Here is a 21448-nt window from a genome sequence, read left to right on the forward strand (position 1 = left end):
CATCAGAGAAAGGCTTCTAGTTCCCACATCTTTTTTTTTTTTTGTTCCTCCATTTAATGCTACTTTAGAATAGGGCCACTTTTAAAGAAAAAGGCTTTCCAATTACATGACAGGAAGAGAGTTTGAAGGCGCAACATTTTCCTGACACTTTATCTACATGGTAACAGAGTTGTAGAAAGGGAGGGAGCAAACTATTTCCTCATCCCTTAAGGCAGAGGGCCCCCCGTGAATTGGTTGATTTTACTGAAGATTAGTGAACAAACAAGGTTGTGCTCCTCTCACCTTCTACCTTTGTTCTTTAAGGCATGGGCATTCAAGGTTATTAATTAGTTTATCTTAATTAAACTACATATTACACTACATATTTAATATGTTAACATTGTATGTACTTAAATATGCTATGTTATCTACTGTTGTGGGGATGCAGGAGAAGGACCTCAAGACTCTGTTTCCCCTCCATGCTCCCGGTTACCTCTGTGTGACCATGCTGGATGAAGCATCCAAAATCTGTTCCCTCCACCCTCATGTACCCTTTAAAGGTACAAGACTTCAGTAGGTAAATAAAAATAATCCTAATTCGAGACATATCCAATCTCTCTTAGTGCCTTTGGCCCAAGAAATCTTTGCATTCCACATGGTTCACCAGCCAAAATAGTATATGGATAAAAGCTTGACTTGATCTGTTATGGATTCCACTCTTGAGTTACTGGTCACTATAAAAGGAAGAGTAGTTCAGTTATGGCAAACTTAATCTTACTGTGATATATTTGAGGTTTTATCCATAATAGCATCTGAATTATGAATAGTCCTCTCCCATCCTTTTCTTTGGTGCTGAAGCTTTTGGACACCAGGTTAGGATTTTCATTTTTCCTGGCAATTGTTTATTTTATTGATGGTGGTTTGGTTGATTTTGCTGCCTTCCTACATCCTTATTGATAGTCAACTCAATTATTTTTGTTATGTGCTTTTAGTGCTTTCTGCCTATAGTAAGATGTTTTGGGGGAAAAAACCTGTTATTAATGCTTTTATAATTTGTGTTATTTATTAATCTGTTTTAGCTCCCTTGTAAAACTGTTTGTTGTGTAGGGTACCAAATAGGGCAAAGAGTGCAGGATATATAGGAAATAAATAAATAACACTGTTATTGTATTATTGATAAGTCAGATATAAAATACTTCCAGCCAACATTTGCTTTGGAAACCATCTTGTTTACTATAAATACTACCATTTAACTGTATTCTTCTGGCTTCTGAGACCAAAATGTTAGTTTAGGCACCCCCCAAAAAACCAATTGACTTTCCTATATTGATTGGAAACAGTGGTATATATCCTGAATTTGAAAACCTTTCTTTAGCAAAAAACAAAACAAACAAAAGTGGCTCTGATCTTGGGTTTCCTGGTTTTTTAAATTTTGCCATCAGGATGATGTAGATCATACATAATTTTTCTAAATTTCCTCAAATCTAGGGATCAAAGCAGCTTATAGCACTTAAAGGTATTGTGGAATGTCCAACTATGACTAAACTCCATCAGTCTGTGAGCGCATTTCTGGGGGGGGAGGGAGTCGATTGGAGGCAGCATGACCATGCACCAGCGTAAGTGCTCACTTATCACAGGATAAGGGGCACTTATGCTGGTGCGGGGGGGTGTCCGTTCTGTCTGCTAGAACATGGCTTGACGAACACTATTCCAACAGGACAGAGACAGTTTTATGCACTTCTGATCATTCCAGGAAGAACTAAGTGTTTCATATGGATTTCCCTTTACTGCCAAAACAATGGCTGTATATTCTTCAACTGAACTTTCACTTCTTTTGTGGAGATGCTACTGATGCTTTAGAATACAATAACAATTGCTAATGATCAAACATAGGTTCAAGGTCCTTTGTGTCAGAACTGTGCTAATGAAATGACTGAGCTGAAGCCAGCTCAACAAAACTTTCAGCAATGCTCACTGAGGAGGAAAGAAAGCACATAGCACATCAATGTTCTAAACAAAAAACCCTTTCGCTGTTTTAAGAACAACAGTTAATGTATCTTTTGACCAAGACACTTCCTAACAAAACGGGATCATGGGAGGAAGTCATGAAAGGCTGAAGCTTAAGAGAAAATTGGAAGCTCAGTTTCACTGTGATTTTTTGATGCAGACTTATGCTTATATAGCAATACTGAAGGGAGGATTTGATAGCCCACAGAGGATTTTGGCATCTTAGCAGAGTTAAATTAAAATATAAGGAAAGAGAGTAAATGAAAACAGGTTTTATTTCATGGATAACAGATAAGAGGTGCTGAATAAAATGAAAGTAAATCTCAACCTTATAAATCTGAAGATTAACATCTAAATAACATAAAAGTCACAAGGTGGTGAATTTATTTATATTTTACAAATTGTGGCTGAAAAGCTTTCACAGAAGTTCACATCACAAACAATAACAACCATCAAAACAAAGTTAAAATGAATTCAAACAGGATTGAGTAAATCTTGGAAATTTATTATGTAAGCTGCATTTTAAATACCAGTCACTTCTATATGTACAAATGTTAATTGCTATATTTGTGTTTTGACATAAATACTGAGAAACAGTATTGTGTGTGTTCACGTGGATAAATGGTTCACTACAGTGTTTCCCTCTTTAATTTGTTGACTTCTTGTTTCTTTTACCACGTTTTATTGCTGTTGCATATTAGTTTGCAAAGGAAAGAACTGAAGCCGTTATAAACAACTATCCAACACAGCATTAGCTATATTTAAACTCACTGAAATGGATGGCCACAATTAATCATTCAGCTGAACTCAGTGAAAACATGGGGCTTTTATCATGTTTAACTCTCTATTGGATTGTGTATGCCTAATTTTGTGATGGGTTATGGTTGAAGAATGTAAGTGGTAAATCTGTCACTCAAAACTCCCATTTTTGCTGTACTGGCAATGAGTACGCAGCATGACTGAATATTTAGTCATGTTTCCCCGTCTTTCATTACATTGATGTAATTTTGTATACCTACGCTTATTTTGCTATACTCTCTGAGGTACTCAGTTTCAGAAGGCAAAGCCTTTAACTAATACTACACTGCTGGTACTCGAAGGCTGAAATGCAGCTCTATCTGCTGGAATGTTCTGCCCTCCAGTGGTTTCTATTTTGCTAGTGGAACTGACAATTTCAGCACTATGGACAGAGGACGCCTCTTTTTCACAGATGCAGGCTTGTATTATATCGCACTGCACTGCTGCATCAGATTTTTCTATTTCCAAAGCACATTTCTCTGTTTGGGACCACGTATTTTGCATTGCCTTAAAAGCCACATGCTTCTTTTTAAATGATCCACGGGATGTGATTTGCGGAGGAAGAACTATGTCATCTTTTCTTAGATCAACATTTGGCTTTACCTGTGGATGAATGTTGACCTTGTCCCTCATTACGGAGTCACACAGAATGAAGGATATGTCCATTGAGTGGCAGTTGCACTGCGACCTTGGGTTTCCTAAAACTGCAAGTGGTTTCCCATCATTTCTTGGAATATAGTTTTCATAACATGATGACATATTTCCATCTTGGTCTTCCTCTGCAGACTGCCAAAAGAGATTGTTGTCAATGTTCCTTTCTCTATGAATGAATCACTACTATTGTTAATTTCACATAGGAATCATTTTTGCTAGTCATATGGCCTTGGAAAATCCAACCCTCTCACTGGTATCCTAACATACTTGTACAACAGAGCAGAATCATATGCCCCTTCTAATTTGCAAAGCTGTTCAAATATTCTTATAATCCAGTATTACCATGACTCAATGCAATGGGCTGCATTCATTTATGACATTTTAAAATATATAATGATATATAATATATAAGTTTACATAAGAACAAAAGAAGAGCCCTGCTGGGTCAGACCAGTGGTCCATCTAGTCCAGCACCCTGTCTCCCACAGCAGCCAACCAGTTGTGCTGGAGGGCCAATAAACAGGGCACAGAGGCCTGATGTTGCCTCCTGGCACTGGGTTTCAGAAGTTTACTGCCTCTGAATATGGAGGTTTCCTTTAGTCCTCATGGGTAGTAGCCACTGATGGACCTATCCTCCATGAATCTGTCTAACTCCCCTTTAAAGCCATTTATGTCCATAGCCATCACTACCTCCACTGGAGTGGATTTCACTATTTAATTACTAATTGAGAAGTATTTCCTTTTTATCTGTCCTGAATGTGTTGTCCATCAACTTCATTGCCCCCCCCCCCAAGCTCTAGCATTATGGGAGAGGAAGAAAAAGTTCTGCGTGTGCACTCTTTCTACCTTGTGGATAACCTTATAAACCTGTATCAAGTCCCCACTTAGCCTTTTTTTCTAAACCTAAAAGTTCCAGACTTTTCAGCCTTTCCATGTTGGAACGTTGGGACTTAATATGCCTTTGCATGAGGGGAAGCACTTCTGATCATGCATTGATCTTTGTGGACTTTTCATTCAAGCTGCAATTCCATACATGATCCCTCAATAAAGGCTTTTGGAGTCATGTGAGAGGGCTGAAGCAGATTGGAGACTACAGGAAGGATCCATTCCGTAAGTAGAGTTCTACTTTTGGTTCTTTGGTCCAACTCATGGTAATTCTACTTTTGTATGCCTTTCTGATAAAGAATCCTTCTGTACAATGAGACACTGCATGAAGTAGAAAATTACCCAGCAAGTGAATCCTTTCATGGGCTGTTGATGATGAAATTGTACCACTAAATTCAAGGTAAAGCAATGTTTGCCCTAGTTTTACCTCATCAGATGTCACACTAGCACAACTCTCTGTTTGCTCTGGAGAATAACTGGGAGACTGGCTGCTCAGCTGAGATTCATCATCTGGGGGGGAAAAAAGCCAACCTGTACAGAGAAACTTTAAGCACCAAAAAATCTGCCTGAAATATTGACCCTCTGAACAGACAGACATGAAACATGCTGTTTCGTGACACACTGTTCTCATCCAAAGTCAAAATGGGATTCATTAGTTGAATATCCCACTGGCTTACACAGCTGCCAAGTCTAGTTCCAAGCCAGTTCAAGTTCTACAGTAATGCATGTATGTCAAGCTGTGAGGAATGCAGCTCCCCTGCTTTGCTCCATGGTGTTTTTTGCACAACGGCGCCATCTGAACACATCCTAGGAGTTTCAAGCTCTGTCTATTAAACTGAACACAAGAGTCAATCGTGCATTGGTGAGCATTCATGTGACACTGGGCTGCTCGAACACTTGCCAACTCGGCTTATGGTCATAAATGGGGAACTGACTGCTTGGGCTGTTTGGCTGGCTGTGGGACCTGACCTTGTTTGTTGGGTAAGCCCTTCCACATGCCTCTCTCACTAATCCCCGCCACAGCCCCCACTGCTCTGCAGGGGGGCCCTGTATACCTTTCAGCAGCTGCTTGAGGCTGGCTACGGAGAGATGGGGAGGCCTGATGTTTGGCCCACAAGCCATTGCAGTAGTCCAGCACTGTGTGCTCTCGCCTCTTGAATCTGCCCACTATGAGGTTCATGGTTTCCCTAGTGGATGGTGCAGTAAACTGACATCCTAATGCATATATGGGCCTCTACTTGCTCAGTGTACATGACTGGGTTGCTGCAACATTCTTGGAACAATGATTCAATGCATTACCACTGGAAAAAGTGATGTTGATGCTGTATTTACAGATTAAATAGCTGTGATATCCTGGTAAACCCTAACATCCTGGTTATGGCAGTGTGAAAACTCTTTGCTTTGAGAGGCTCCACTGAAAACAGAAGACAGGCACTGAACAGTTATCATTGTGATTGTGTAGCAAAACAAAGTTTAATTATGGCATTCATATAGTTAAACAGTAAAAGTTAAAAAATAGAACAATAGATATCTTTCCTTTATTTGGTTACAAAACAGTGGGAGGCATAGGTTACAAAGCTTTGGGGAGTAATGGGTTACAGCAGAACCATGTCCCAAAGGTTGGGTTAAGATGTTGGAAATGGGACAGGGTAAGAAGTAAGTGACATTTATTTTTGATGGTGGTGGTCACTTTAAGGAGCTGATGGTTAAAAAAATTAAAAATAATAAAATGCAAAAACAATTCCTAGAGAGGACTTGAAAGGAAAGGATTTGTTTTGATTTTACACACTAAAAGGACAATTCAGACAGCTTGGAAACATGAAAACAACACTGACCATTTTCTCTTGTAGGCAGTGAACTCTGACTGTGATTATTGTAGACTTCCTTGTCTGTCTTTTGGAGAAAATAAAGACATAAGTATAGATTCATATACAACACTGTTTTTCATTGGATTTCTGTTATCTTTCTACCAAGGTTAAAAGCATGAGGATAAGTTGCTCAATTGTGAAAATAGCCTCTCCTTTCCAACACTGCATGCCTTACACCAAAAAAGAGTCTGCTGGAACTTGATCTTCTAAGGATCTCCTTCATCTGAAGCTACAGGTTCTTTGGCTTGAACTCCACTGTTGGTGTATTCTAGAGGGAGCCTCTAAAGTGCCAAGCCTGGTATGAAGAAGACCAAAGGCACGCAACTTCTTGCACATTCACAGCTTGCTGAGAGGAAACAAAGGCACTTTATAGTCAGGCTTTGAGCATCCATGTGATGGTCTACTCTTCTGTGGAATCACAGGGCTGTGTTCCAGCTTCTGGTTGCTGCCAATGGCCTGAGAGTCTTCTCCTCAGTCTCCACCAATCTGGGATATTGCTCTGCCCTGACCTTACCCAGACAAGTTAACCTTCCACCTCCTGCCAGAATCATCATCTGCCCATTCTCCTATTCTTTCCTGGCTTCTCTCTTTCCATCTCCATTTCTACAATGCCTTCTCTTTCTCTCCCTCTTCTATCTGGAACTCAGATTCACACACTAAAGCAAACGGGGCGGGGTGGTGGAGGAAAGCAAGTTGGGATGCTGGGGAATGAGAATAAGGAACGTCTGACCTTCCCAGCTTCTCCTCTGTGAGAGAGACATAAAAGCACAGAACTGATTTTGAAGAGCAGCTCTCAAGTATGTCAAGTGAGAAAAAAACAGGCTGTTGGCTCAAATGAGATAAAACACTTTATGAAAGCTAATATTGAGCAGAGTGCCCTGTGCCTCCTCATCAGCACAAGCTTCATATCTGGCATAAATCCTTGGGAATTTGCCCACGGATGGGTGGCAATTAGCCAGTCATCTCTGGATTAGTAATAGTTTCCCTCTTCATAATTAACTCCCCCCTAATAGCTGATTCACAGATTTCAAAACAAGTCAGCTGCCAACTTCCTTACCTTCCATGACATTTCCACATTAACCTCTCTCTTACAAGCCAGCTAAGCTCTGGCAGAAATCGTTTTGCACAGAACCTTTTATATTTTTATCATCTTGAGGTTGAGAGTGGAAACGAAGTAAAAGGACAAAATGTCTCTATTTCTGTCTGTCATAGGTTACACGTAAAAAGGGTCAGATCTAGTCTATGCACAGAACATCAGAATTCCACTCCAAAGTGGTGACCCACATTATCTGCCAAGTAAAGCTGAGTTGTGTGTCTTGCGACTTGTGTAGTTTATACTAATCAAACATATATTTATATAATTTATAATTCTGAATTCTACTAGAATTTCTGGTAGATTATTTTTTCAGGGCTAGAAAAGGAAGGAGCAAAGAGCTATACAAAACATAGGAAATCCCACTCTGCCGCCTCCTCTGAATTTCACCAACATTGTCCACACCCTTCCAAGCCCATCTTCCCAGCCATAAATATTCGGTTAAAAAAAAATCCACAAATTCTCAAAGTGCTGAATTCTTCAGCTATGTAAGTCCACATTTCTATAGTGCAATAATTAAATTCACTCAGCAATATATATATTCCTTCACAACTCACAAGGGGGCAGTTCAGGTCTTTTCATCGATAGACACCAGGGAATTTAATTTGTTAACTGTAGGCCTATTCTGATGATCAATAAAATAGCTGTGGCACTGTGCAACTAGTAAAGGACAGTGCCATCTGGCTGTATATCCACGCTATGCAAACCCTCCCAATAATCCCATACTGTTATCTGAAGCCACCTCATGTCTGTGGGCCTCCTACAGACCTATAAAAAACTTAGGCAATGTTCTAGACCCATTCCACTCTCTGCAGCATTGAGCAGGGCATTACAAAGAATGAATGTCTCCACAGGTAAGGAACTACAAGTTCCACAAGCATAAATGGTCGGTGCTGTGGCCAAACAGAAGTCAACTCTCAGCCTTCTGCTCACACTGAGATCCTTCAGCCTGATTACCTAAAGTCAGGTCTAGATGTGTCACCAAAATGCAGGTGTGCTGCTGAAAACGGCAGTTCCACATTGGTGACAATGCACTTTATGAGCAAACCTGAGGAAACTCAGAGTGTGCATTTCCGCATTCCAAGCAGGGAGTGCTGAATTCACAACAAAGTGATACCCTGACATTTCTCCCCATAACAATATATTATGGGCCAAGAAGACCTTTACACAGACATGTCATTTTGGGAAGAAAAACCATGTTTTCCCATTCCAACTTCTGTGTTCCAAATTCAACCTGAATCACTGCATTGGACATTTAAAAACAACAACAAATGATACTGGCACCTAAAACAAATGCCCAGTCTTAGGTTGTGGGAACTGGGGAGAGAGACAGGGAGTAAAAACATTTCAGTCTAGATACTCCAGGGATAAGGAGGTACCACTGTTACACAGCCTTTTCTGAAATGCTGGTCTTATTTTGATGTATCTATGGGCCAGACTGGGAGGGAAGGTGGCATGGTATAGCCCAAGCTCGTCAGCTCTCAGAAACTAAACAGTCAGTACTTGGATGGGAGACTTCCAGGGAAGACTCTGCAGAGGCATTGACAAACCACCTCTACTTAATCACTTGCCTTGAAAGCCCCTTGCTGGGGTCACCATAAAGCAGCTGCAACTTTAAACACACACACACTAAATGTTACTGTTTTTAAAGAGTAAGGTCCTGGTACAGGGCATTTTTTCCCCCTCCAGGCAATTGGCAACCATACTTTGAAGAGTTTCCTGTTGACCATACAATCCCTGTTAGGGAATCCTTTGTGTGTGTGTTTTCATTCCATGTTTCAGCACAAAATAATAGCATGCTAGCAGGTGATAAGCAATACTGAAAATAGGACAAATTGGCCTAAAGCTGCTTCACTTTACACATAATACCTCTTCAAGTTCAAAGATATGCCAGTGATTCAGATTTGGTTCTGCCAGGACACCCTTCAGGCTGTAAAATATAGAGTAAAAAGGTAACTTCCACTGCTATTTCAGCCTCTGATCCCCAAACGGAGATTTGTTTTAACAACAACAACTACTACTACTATTTAACCCCAGCATTGACCCTAATTAGCAGACATATCATAGAGGTCACTGAATTTCTGATCTCTCTTTAAATCCTGGGGGTCTACTATGAGGAACTCTGATCTTAAAGCATCTATTCTGGGTGCCATTGTAACGCTGGATTACTTGTGCCAGGAGATGCACAAAGAGAGTGTGACTCTGTTGATTCTCCTGGACCTCTCAGCGGCTATCGAAACCATTGATTATGGTATCCTTCTGGACCACCTATCTGGACTGGAACTGGGAGGCACCATTCTGCAGTGGTTCTGGTCCTACCTGGAGGGTAGGTTTCAGGAGGTGATTCTGGGGACTGCTGCTCAGCCCCTTGGCCTCAGGCCTATGGAGTCCCAAAAGGTGACATCTTGTCACACATGCTCTTTAACATCTACATGCAGCCACTGGGTGAGGTCATCCAGACATTTGCTTCCAATATGCTTCCAGCTGATTCCAGGGAGGCTAGAGAAACCTTGAACCAGGGCCTAGAGGCAGTTTTGAAGTGGATGTGAGCTAATAAACTGTAGCATAATCCCAACAAGATGGTAGTGCTACTGGTGGGTGGAAGGTCTGGCTCTGGATTTATGGTGTTAACCATTCTAGATGAGGTTGCACTCCCTTTGAAGGACAGGTTCCTAGTCTGGAGGGACCCAAGCCTATTGCTGGATAAGCAGGTGGCAGCTTTTACAAGCTTCAGTTGGTTAGCCAGCTGCATCCTTTTCTGGGCAGAAAAGATTTGGCCACTCTACTACATGCCCTGGTTACTGCTAGATTAGATTTCTACAGTGCGCTTGACGTGGGGCTGCCCTTGAGAAGTGTTCAGAAACTTCAGTTGGTGCAGAATGCTGCAGCCAGGCCTATGGCTGAGAACAGCAATGGTTTCCATCGTAGTTGGCTTCCCTTCCCCTTCTTTCCATCTTATTGAGTTTTTAATTGGGGATCCTGATTGCTTTCCCTGGCCTTGCTGTGGACCTGTGTGCCGATAAATCAGGGACCAAACTGATTATTCCTGGTTTTAAATTGGAATCTGGATTTAATTTCTATATCTGTTGTATTATGTTTTTAATGGATGTTAGCCACTTTGAGCCTGGCTTTGGCTGGGATAGAGAGCGGGTATATGTCTGAATGAATGAATGAATTTTGGACCAATATACCTAAAGGACTTCCTAATCTCTTATGAACCTGCCCAACCACTACAGTCATCCTCAGAGGTCCTGCTGCCCTCACCTTCTGAGATTCGAGGGGTGGTAACCTAAGAGAGGGCCTTCTTGGTCATGGCACCAAAGCTCTAGAACTCTGTCTGTCCCCTTCTGTTGTCATCTTCCACCAGTGGGTGAAGACCTTTTTTGTTTCTTGGCATTTCCTCAGTGATCCATCCTTCGTAACCAATGTTTTTCATATTGTCTGTATTCTAACTCTGCTTTGTATGTATTTTAACTCTGTTTTAATTATGTGTTTCGAAGTGGGTTTGATTTTAATGTAATTTTATTGTATATGTTTTAAATTGTTAGCCATCTTGGTGGCCCTTGTAAGGGCAGAAAGATGGAATACAAATTCTGTAAATTTTTATGCTGGCCAATGGCTGTAACAATAAATGTATAAATTCTGTAAATAAAATAAATAACAGCAGAAGTAAAATGAATAGAATAGTTTGCAAAATGAAAAAATCCAATAGGGCTACAGATTATTAAATTGTGTGAGAAAGAAATGGTGGGCCTGATAAGAGCACTAATCAATTGTCCCAAAATCCATTTGCTTGCATGAAGCAAATACATTCCCTATCCCTGACCTTGAGAGTGATGGCTATGATTTCACTTCCCAGTGAATGATGGATCTGTGTCGGAAAAAATGCTAACGTAACTACAGTCCTTGAGCTCTTTTACCTATACAGAAATAAAATGCATGTGTAATACTTATCTCCATGCACCAAATACCTTATGTTTTTTATTTTGGAATCCATCTAGCATATATAGATTCAATTATACACTTGTAAAAATAAATTTGTGCTTATAAACACAAATAAAACTTACTTTTTCTTTAAGTAGTTCCACATGGTTGCTGATGTCTTTATCTTTTTATTTTGGCTGATAAATCTCCCTAAAATAAAAAAGAACTGTCAAAAGCAAATGTTTCCATAGCAATAACTGATTAAAATGGATTGACAACTACAAAATGTACATGGACCCCAGTTCAGTGATGAATGCCAGGTATGTAAGAAGAGTTGGTTTTTATATGCTGACTTTCTCTACCACTTAAGGCAGAATCAACCGGCTTACAATCACCCTCCCTTCCCCTCCCCACAACAGACACCCTGTGAGGTAGGTGGGGCTGAGAGAGCTCTGAGAGAGCTGTGACTAGCCCAAGGTCACCCAGCTGGCTTCATGTGTAGGAGTGGGGAGACCAACCCAGTTCACCAGATTAGCGTCCTGCGCTCACGTGGAGGAGTGGGGAATCAAACCCGGATCTCCAGATTAGACTCCACCACTCCAAACCACCGCTCTTAACCCCTGCACCATGCTGGCTCAGAATAGCCTTCTCATAGAATAGCTTTTCCATTCATTTCATTTACATTAATTCCATTAATTTCATGTGGGCACTGGCCCTCTTTAAGGAAGTGAATGGGAAGACTCACATGCACAGAAGCTTCATCGATGTATGAGTGTGCATACCGAATTCTGAATTATGGTAAAATATACAATAATAAAAAATATAATATATTCCAATAAAATCCTAATACTAAAACTGGTTGGCACCTATCATTGGCACGCAGGTTCACAACAACTATGGGGAAGCAATCAATACCCCACTCAGAATCAAAGCTGATACCAAATAATGAGAAGGGAGGGAGGCCAGTTATGTCATGTACCACTGCTGCCCTCAACCATAGGCCTGGTGGAACATCTCGCTCTTACTGGCCCTGTGGAACTGCATTAAATCCCACAGGACCCTGGTCTCACTAGAGAGTTTCATCAGGCTGGGGCCAGGGCAGAAAAAGCCCTGGCCCTGGTTGAGGACATCTAATCTGCGCCGACCCAGCCACAGGCACTCCATCTTTGATGGATTTAGCTTCAGCCAGCTCTGACTCAAGCATCTCATCATGGCTTTTAAGGACCCAGGCAGTGTGTCTGGGGTGGTGTCTGGCCGTCCTTCAACAGGTATGGCTGGGTGTCATCAGCGAACTGGTGACAACCCAGCCCGAAACTCCGGACCAGCTGGGTGAGGGGGCGCATGTAGATGTTGAACAACATGGTTAGAGTGTTAGACTAGGACTGAGGAGCCTCAGGTTCAAATTCCCACCTCAGCCATGAAGCTTGTTTGATGACTCTGGGCCCAGGCTGAGTTTAACAGACTTGCTGTGAGTAAAGGAGGGGAGATAATAAAGTACTCTGCCCTGAGTTCCTTGGATGAAAGGTAGCATTAAAATGTAATACACTACTCACTACTACATTTGTCCCAGTTCTCATGATAAGGAGGAGCTATGTATGCTGATAATCTGCTGGGACTACTTGTGGGTGGCTTGGGCAGCCAGCTTACTTGCCACAGAGGCTGCTTGTCCTGCCCAACATGGGGTGAAAGCTACCTTTCGCTTGGGGCTGGGGTGGCCCTAGTGGCAGGGGTGCAGGCCATTGGCCCATTGGGACTTTTTCCTGTGGCCTTAGTGGCCAATCCATCCCTGCTTGGAAGCAATATTAGGCTATGGCAGTGGGTGCCATCTATCAGCAGGTGCCCCATGGGAAATGCAGTGCATCCCCTTGAAGATATCTGCAATATACAGACCTTTCCTCCACTTACTCATATGCACCACTATTGTACAAAGGTATTCTGATAGCTTGGTCTCTAGCCTCATGAAAATACAAAAGGACCTCCACATTGTGTTAGTTTTTTGTATCACAGACTTTTACCTGCATTCTCAGAGTCGGTAGTATCCTCTTCCTGTTCAGACAAAATTAGAGGGTTTTTGTTTTGGATACAGTAATCTTTCAGGTGATTCTTAATGGGCTCTTGATCAAATGTACTAAAGCTTTTTGTGTTCTGTGAGTAAATCTGCTCATGTGTTGTAAAAATACTTTCAAGGTCCCTCTCAGCAGGGCATCTTTTAGCACAGCTTGAGATCTGAGGCATTTCTTTCACATTGTAAGGACCAAATATGCTGGATGTTTGATTTACATCAACTGAATCTGCAAACAGCTGGTTTATAACATTTTTGTTAGAAAAAGAATGATAAGATTCTGAGGAAGGGATATCTGGAACCTTTTGATTCTCCTCTTTTAATAACAAAGCAATGGGCTGGGTATCTTGGGTGGCATTCAATGTCTCTCTCTCATGCATAATACCAAACAATGGCTCTTGTCGGTTACAGTTTTTGAAATCTTTGTCTGTTGTCACCTTGGGAGACTTTCCAAATGAGTGACTACATTCTGGACTAGAAGAGAAAAGAAATGGTTGTCTGCATAAAGAGCCAGGCAAAATAAGAATTGCTCACGTTACACTACCAATATAACTGTCAAAGTTTTAAAAGCCATTATTCTTCACATTCACATCTACATACCCAGCTCCCCCCTCTCTCTCAAGAACAAAGAACTTCTTTCAAGAATTTCTCCCCATTGACATTAGCTGCAGCAACTTCCCCCCCATCCCTGACCCCCTCCCATTGCCACTTTCTCCACACCTTAACAATGGTTGCCAACCTTCAGGTGGGGGCTGGAGATCTTCAGGAATTACAGCTGATCTCCAGATGACAGAGATCAGGTGCCCTAGATAAAATTGATGATTTGGAGGGTGGGCTTTATGGCACTATACCCCACTAAAGCCCCTCTCTGCCCAGGCTAAAACTCCAAATCTCCAGGAATTTCCCAGTCCGGAGTTGGCAACCTTAGCCCCAACTCATTATCACTTTCTCTTCTCCTCAGCCTCCCATTGCCACTTTTCCCATTCCTCTTCTCCTCTCCCCATAATCATTTGTTTCCACTCACAATGCCTTAATTGACAGGCAGCCAAACAATGCAGACGATCTTGAGAGATCTCTGATCTCAGCATTTTTAAAGTTCTCCAGTTGTTGGAGCATTTTAAAAAAACACAACAGTATCAACAAATTCTCCTCCACACACTTTCCAAACTTTTTCTGCAAGCCTGGGAGTTCTCCCAAGTTATTAGAAACTCCCCCACAGTCTGTCCCTGGCCTTCTGATGGATTTTTCAATCCACCTCGGGGACCAAGTTGAGAAGTAGTTATAAAGACCCTGAAGTATATCTGTTTATTCAGGCAACTGTGATGAGCTAGTCCTACCACTGCATGTCACTGCTGCTCCATTTCAGTAAATTAGTCAGTAGCTATAGAAGAGGAGCACAAAGCACTTCTGCATGAAAAGCACAGGGAAAGATATCAGCAAAACAAAATACCTGATGAAATATTGTGTACGCTAGCACATTATTTTGAAAACATGTTCTTCTACATAAAGGGTTTCTTAAGACACCTATACCTAATCAACATTTTAAAGTGGGGAGCAATGTGTTTTTCAGACAGTCATCATATACCATCATCACCTTATATTCTAATAGCGAAGTCAGTCAAATCTTTGGATGCTTAAATCCAGTGACTGGAGATGTGAACAGGCAAGACAAATCTTTCAACAAACCTGAAAAGGGCCCCAGGTTTGCAGAAAAATGTGAAATCTAAAGAAAAATATATTGGGGGTTTTAAAACCTGAAAATTATAAAAGCTTTCTCTGTAGCTTTAAGCAACGGATTCCTTCACTGGCTGTTCCTAGGTAACCACAGCATTCCAGACTTCATTTTCTGTGATTAAAAGGCAGAGGGAGGGGGCAGGGTCTTTTACAGCCTATTTTGGTCTTTGAGGGAGGACTCAGGCCAGGCCTGGCTAGGATTGCCAGCTCTAGGCTGGGATATTCCTGGAGATTTTGTGGTAGAGTCTGAGGAGGGCAGGGTTGGGGAGGGAAGAGGCCCAAAAGACAAACTTGTGCTGCAGATTAGAATTACACAAGAGTCTCAGCCACTATATGAAAGCCAGTGTGGTATAGCGGTTAGAGCAGGGATGGGGAACCTCAGGCCCGGGGGCCGAATGCGGCCCCTGAGGGCATTGTTTGTGGCACTGAGGAGCTCTGGGGCCCTGCCGCAGAGGCGGGGCGCAGGGCGGCCCTTTCCAAGGGTGTTCCTGGGGCCGTGGCTTACAGGTCTGCTGCGGTGCCCTTTGGACCTCTCACCGACTGTTGGCTGGCGAGAGGGGAGGGGGAGGGACGCTTCCCCCAAGGCTGCCTCCTACAGCTGAGGCGTGCAGGAATGCTGCAGCACATAGTGAGCCCCTCTTGCTGCCCGTTGGCTGCTGAGCAGTGAGAGGGAGGGGGGGAAGAGGCCGGCGGAATGGAAGGCACTTCTATTCTCTGCCTCACTCTGCAGCCCCACAAATGTTCCCAACAGGTTGCTTTCTGGGGAACTGGACCTCCCCAGGGGACAGAATGAGGCTGAATTAGAGGTCTGTAATGAGAAGGTAGAATCAGCCAAAATTGTTCCCTGTTATTTGAAATCATTGCGGAGGCCCAGCCCAATGTAATCCCACACTTTGGCATCCATTTCACTTTTAAGGAGGAAAAAACCCATGAACCTTCCCTCCTCAATTTGCATTATAAAGTCCATGCCTACCTACTCAGCTGCTGGAAATACAGAGCCGATGGTTTGCCAGCTTCTGGTTCAGTGAAATTCCTTTGCTCGCATGCTGCCTTAGAAAGCCATGACTCTTCAAGTACAATTTTTGCTGACTAAAAAATTGGTATTAGCACATTATAAAATGTAGTAATGATACCTTTTGATCTTTCAAATGGAATCTGAAACTATGCATAATCTGTGTCACTGAATCAACGGGGAAAGGTTCCTGTCGTATTATAGGCCTTGTTTAGAGAACTTCAATAAGACCACCTGTTTGAACCCATGTACTATTAGGTCATCTTATGGGATCTTACTCTCTATGTCCCCATGACCAGAAGAATAGGGATGGCAACGCATGACAGCACCTTCTCAGTGGCAGCATCAAGGCTATGGATCATATGGATCACTCATTATCAGTATTTAGGGGACAGGTAAAGGCCATCTTGTTCTCTAACTCTGGATCATTACATTCTGGGGAAAACACTGTGTCAAAATTAATCCACAAAGGACCTGATACTACTATATAAACAATCTACTATAATAGATTTAAATCGTTCCAGTTGTCCTTTAGTTAGGTTCATTATGACAAAGTTGTTGAGTAAAACCCTGTCTAGTCCTGGCAGATTGCCCACAGGACAGAGTTAAGTTTAGGAACCCTGAAAGGGGGAGTATCCACCAGCAAGGGTAGTCAGACTGCAGAGCAAGGGGGTTGGACTTGACTGGAGACAAACCACTGAACATGTATACCTCTGAAGATAACATCTTGTTTCAGCGGCTGCTAGAGCCAAACTGAGCTCTTAAAACTTGGAGCAGGCTGAAATAGACCTAGATAGACCCAACTGTCCTGGGGCAAATACTGCTTTTTAAAGACCATGTGCTCACATCAGGAGTCTGGTTGTCTGGGTGGGGACATGACATACCTTTAGCAACGTACATTGCACCTGGAAGGGAGAGGTCACGCATGGAGCTGGGGGAAGGAGCGCCTAGTGCAGGGGGGGAGGAAGGGAGTGTGCCATGTGCATGCATGCACATGCTGGATCCAGGCACTGGGGAAGAGACAAATGCGCAGGGCAGGGCACACAGGAGCTGCCTCCATAGAAACAAAAAAGAGGGAGAGCAGAGACCGGGCGGGCAGTGCGCACACCAGCCACACTGCGGGCGGGCAGCTGTGCCTGTGCTGCAGTGGTGTTCCTTCTGCCCATCTCCACACTCCCCATGCCTATGCTGGCGCCCCCCTCTCCTTGCGCTATGGGCAAGTGCCCCACCAGACACCCCCCCAAGATCCATCCCAGGGTGGGGAGGTTAGCCCTGACATGGATTTTGCCACCTCTAATTTGCCTTGAAAACCCTATGGGGTTGCCATAAGTGTGATGTGACTTGACGGCACTCTACACTCAAATTCTTTTTCAACAAGTCAGAATAACAAATAAGACATATCCTGTCTGGACTCATACTTAACTATGTAAACCGTAGATAAACCCAGTGACATAAGAACAAATTTTCTTAATCCAAAACAATCTCATGGAATTATCTGTTAACATATACTGCTTGATATGTGTTTATAAATTCTGTTTGTGTTTATAAATTCTGTTAGAAAACAGTGTTTTCAATGCGTAATGATATTTATGGGTTTACTATACTATATAATACCTGTAAATTACCATGACACAACTTTTCATTGTACAAGCTTCCATGGGAATCTCCCCAAGCACTAATCTATGAATGCAAAATATTATGAGTATAATTTAAAAGGCTTAGTAAGAGGGTAATTACACATAGTTTACCTCAAACCGTAAGTTTTCTTTTTCTGCAAGATATTTTCGTCTGTTTTCTAGTACTTCTTTTTGTAGCCTATTAAGAAAATGGGAAAGAGAAAAGAATAAATTGCTATTTTCCCTACATTATTCGTTATTTGAGGATTTTCATCTTTGAAGAGGTATGTTTGTGGCAAAGCTAGCTTTTTTTTTTTTTTAACTTTTTAGTGACATATTCCAGAGGGGTAGCCATGCTAATCTACTGCAGCAGAAATAACCAACTGTATTATGGTATAATCTTTTAAAGACCAACCAAAATGACCTGTGGGGTCTCCAGAACCTTTCATCAGGCTAGATGGGAAGAAAACACAAAGAAAGCTGAGAGGGAAGGAAAAAACGGTACTTCAATCCATTACCTTTAGGTATTAACTTTGCATCCTATGTAGAATGCTCAAAAGGAGATGGTATCATATGGTAACTTTGGCACTCTGGGAAGAAGGGAGAATGGCAGGCTCCCATTGATAGAGAAAAAGTGGTTCATCTACAAGATCCAAAACATTTTAGCATAGAAGAAAGAGGTACCCAGAAACTGAGGCAGAAGGGGAAAAGCACTATTCAATTATGAAGGTTTTCTTTTTAAAATTATGGAAGAGCCAGTGAAACTGGAGGAAGGCTAGACACTGGTTGGATCTGTGCTCCATGCCATTATGGCAAAGTGGTTAGAGAGCTGAACTGGAGAAACCTGGATTCAAATCCCTACTCAACTATGAAGCTCATTGAGTGACCTTGGGCCAAACGCTTGAGCTCAAGCAATAACAGAGCTGTTACAGAACAAAAGGGGAGAACCATGGGTACTGTTCTAAGCTCCATGGTGGAAAGGAAGGATAAAAACAGTGATGAAATGGAAGGGTAGGATAGAAACAGTGATAAAATGTGACAGAATGGGCTTAGGGCATTGTCTGAAGGCATACAGCAACCTTTCTGAAGCTAAGCAGATCTGAGTTTGGCTACAAGACTTTCTAGAAATCCTATGTATACCACATTGAAAGGGTGGTATTCTACTATAATTTTCTAGAAAGATGGTTATGAATATAATAACTTTTCCCACACTAATGTTTGGTTTTAAACAAATGTATTGACCACCCTCTTCTGCCTCCAGCATTGAAAAAGGGTAACATCCCAGTGTTATTGTTTGCAGAAAGCATAGGAAAATTCTGCAACCTTATTGTAAACTGGAGACACCTTCATTCTAATGGACATAGATGAAGACATATAGAAGAAAATTACCTAGGGATTTTTGATTTGCAAATATAATTGGGGTATGTGTCTGAGAAGTCTTCATTTCAGCAAGTACTCTTGAAAATACCTGATGGAACTTCATATCTATTTATATATAATATTCATATATATATTTTAAGTGGAAAATGTTTCAAAGGATCACTGTACATGTACCTATTCTGGACATCATCGAGGAATGGTTTTTGTGGTTTATGCTCTGGTGTTTTGGGGAGTTCTATATTCCGCCACCTCCCAGGAACTTGGTTAATATCCACGTGAACTGGTTTTCGAACTTTGCCTGTAATAAAAAAAGAAAGTCAGCAGCTCTTTCAGTGAATGGTAGAGAAACATCCAATGGTTCAAATACACATTTTAATTAGTGTTCTATTTGTCATTGTTGTATTTATTGTATTTTTAAATGTTGTAAGCATCCCTGAGTCCCCTGTGGGGAGAAGGTGCGGGGTATAAAGTAATTAAATAAATTCAAATCTGATTAAGTGGTTAGTGGGGCCACAGAATAGTTGAAAGTTTAGTAACTTTTTGTTACATTGGATGCTTTTTTATTGTCAAAGCTTGCTAATTAAACTTGCCATTAAACTCACCAAGATGATTTTTCTTGGTAGATATCTGGTTAACAACATGCAGATTGAGGAGGTCTAAACTGATTACAGAATGTTTAAGTGGAGATGCTCCCAACACCTTCATCTTAGACTTCAGCCTTTCCTTTTCAAAAAAGTCCTATTACATTGAAAGAGACAGGGGAAATGTTACACCAATATAGATTTTCAAACCATAAATGGGGGACATCAGTTATATCTATATTTCACACTATCCTAAGGCTTAAGGCATAGGGTTGCCAACTGCCAGGTAGTAGCAGGAGATCTCCTGCTAATTCAACTGATCTCCAGCTGGTAGAGATCAGATCACCTGGAGAAAAATGGCCGCTTTGGCAATTGAACTCTATGGCATTGAAGTCCCTCCCCTCCCCAAAACCTGCCCTCTTCAGGCTCCACCCCCAAAATCTCCCGCCGGTTGAGAAGATGGACCTGGCAACCCTATGTATGTGTGTGTTAAGTGCCATCAAGTCGCTTCCGACTCATGGCGACCCTATGAATGAAAGTCTTCCAAAATGTCCTATCTTTGACAGCCTTGCTCAGATCTTGCAAATTGAAGGATGTGGCTTCCTTTATTGAGTCAATCCATCTCTTGTTGGGTCTTCCTCTTTTCCTGCTGCCCTCAACCTTTCCTATCATGACGGTCTTTTCCAGTAACTCTTGTCGTCTCATGACGTGACCAAAATACGACAGCCTCAGTTTAGTCATTTTAGCTTCTAGGGTCAGTTCAGGCTTGATTTGATCTATAACCCACTGATTTGTTTTTTTGGCAGTCCACGGAATCTGTAACACTCTCCTCCAACACCACATTTCAAAGGAATCTATTTTCTTCCTATCAGCTTTCTTCATTGTCCAGCTTTCACATCCATAGATAGTAATAGGGAATATGATGGCATGAATTAATCTAGTCTTGGTGGCCAGAGTCACATCCTTACACTTCAAAATCTTTTCTAGCTCCTTCATGGCTGCCCTTCCCAGTCTCAATCTCCTTCTAATTTCCTGGCTGCAGTCTCCCTTTTGGTTGATGGTGGAGCCAAGGAATAGAAAGTCTTGAACAATTTCAATTTCCTCATTGTCAACCTTAAAGTTGTGTAATTCTCCTGTAGTCATTACTTTTGTTTTCTTGATGTTCAGCTGTAGTCCTGCTTTGGCACTTTCTCTTTTAACTTTCAGCAGTAGTTGTTTCAAATCTTCACTATTTTCTGCCAATAATGTAGTGTCATCAGCATATCTCAAATTATTAATGTTCCTCCCTCCAATTTTCACTCCACCTTCATCTAAATCTAATCCAGTTTTCCTAATTATATGTTCTGCATATAGATTGAAGAGATAGGGAGATAAAATACATCCTTGTCTGACACCTTTGCCAATTGGAAACCATTCCGTTTCTCCATATTCTGTTCTAACTGTGGCCTCTTGTCCAGAGTACAGGTTGCGCATCAAAACGATCAGATGTAGTGGCACACCCATTTCCTTTAAAACCAGCCATAGCTTTTCATGATCCACACAGTCAAAAGCTTTGCTGTAATCTATGAAACACAAGCTGATTTTCTTCTGAAATTCTCTCGTACGCTCCAGTAACCAGCATATATTTGCAATATGATCTCTAGTGCCTCTTCCTTTTCTGAAACCAGCTTGAACATCAGGCATTTCTCGTTCCATATATGGTAACAACCTTTGCTGTAAGATTTTGAGCATCACTTTACTTGCATGAGAAATTAATGCAATGGCAACCCTATAAAGGCAGCTTATAACTAAAATTTTACATTGGTGGAAGGGAGGAACCTTAAAGTAGAAAAAGAGAACAGCAGAAAAAGAGAAC

The 21448-nt window shown here is 41.8% G+C and overlaps 1 protein-coding gene across 1 annotated transcript; it reads right to left on the reverse strand.

The window, feature by feature from the left end:
• Window positions 1–3039: 3039 nt before the first annotated feature.
• On the reverse strand, window positions 3040–19717 carry C3H12orf40 (chromosome 3 C12orf40 homolog). The gene is made up of 10 exons (XM_056846480.1): window positions 19615–19717; window positions 19187–19310; window positions 17765–17831; window positions 15978–16093; window positions 13224–13744; window positions 11352–11418; window positions 9154–9214; window positions 6159–6216; window positions 4751–4833; window positions 3040–3570 (listed from the first exon to the last, which is right to left on the reverse strand). Exons 1-10 carry the CDS (start codon window positions 19715–19717, stop codon window positions 3040–3042), a joined length of 1731 nt encoding a protein of 576 aa, XP_056702458.1.
• Between the last annotated feature and the right edge of the window lie 1731 nt (window positions 19718–21448).

This window comes from Euleptes europaea, chromosome 3 (assembly GCF_029931775.1).
Source record: "Euleptes europaea isolate rEulEur1 chromosome 3, rEulEur1.hap1, whole genome shotgun sequence".
NCBI lineage: Eukaryota > Metazoa > Chordata > Lepidosauria > Squamata > Sphaerodactylidae > Euleptes > Euleptes europaea.

Excerpts from the sequence above, each read along its gene's own strand:
- C3H12orf40 (XM_056846480.1), bottom strand. The coding sequence starts at position 19,717 with ATGAAGGTGTTGGGAGCATCTCCACTTAAACATTCTGTAATCAGTTTA. Across the intron at positions 13,745-15,977 it reads TATTTCCAGCAGCTGAGTAG|TCCAGAATGTAGTCACTCAT; the intron begins GTAGGCATGGAC and ends TTTCTCTTCTAG. Across the intron at positions 11,419-13,223 it reads TACCGACTCTGAGAATGCAG|GGAGATTTATCAGCCAAAAT; the intron begins GTAAAAGTCTGT and ends TTTTTATTTTAG.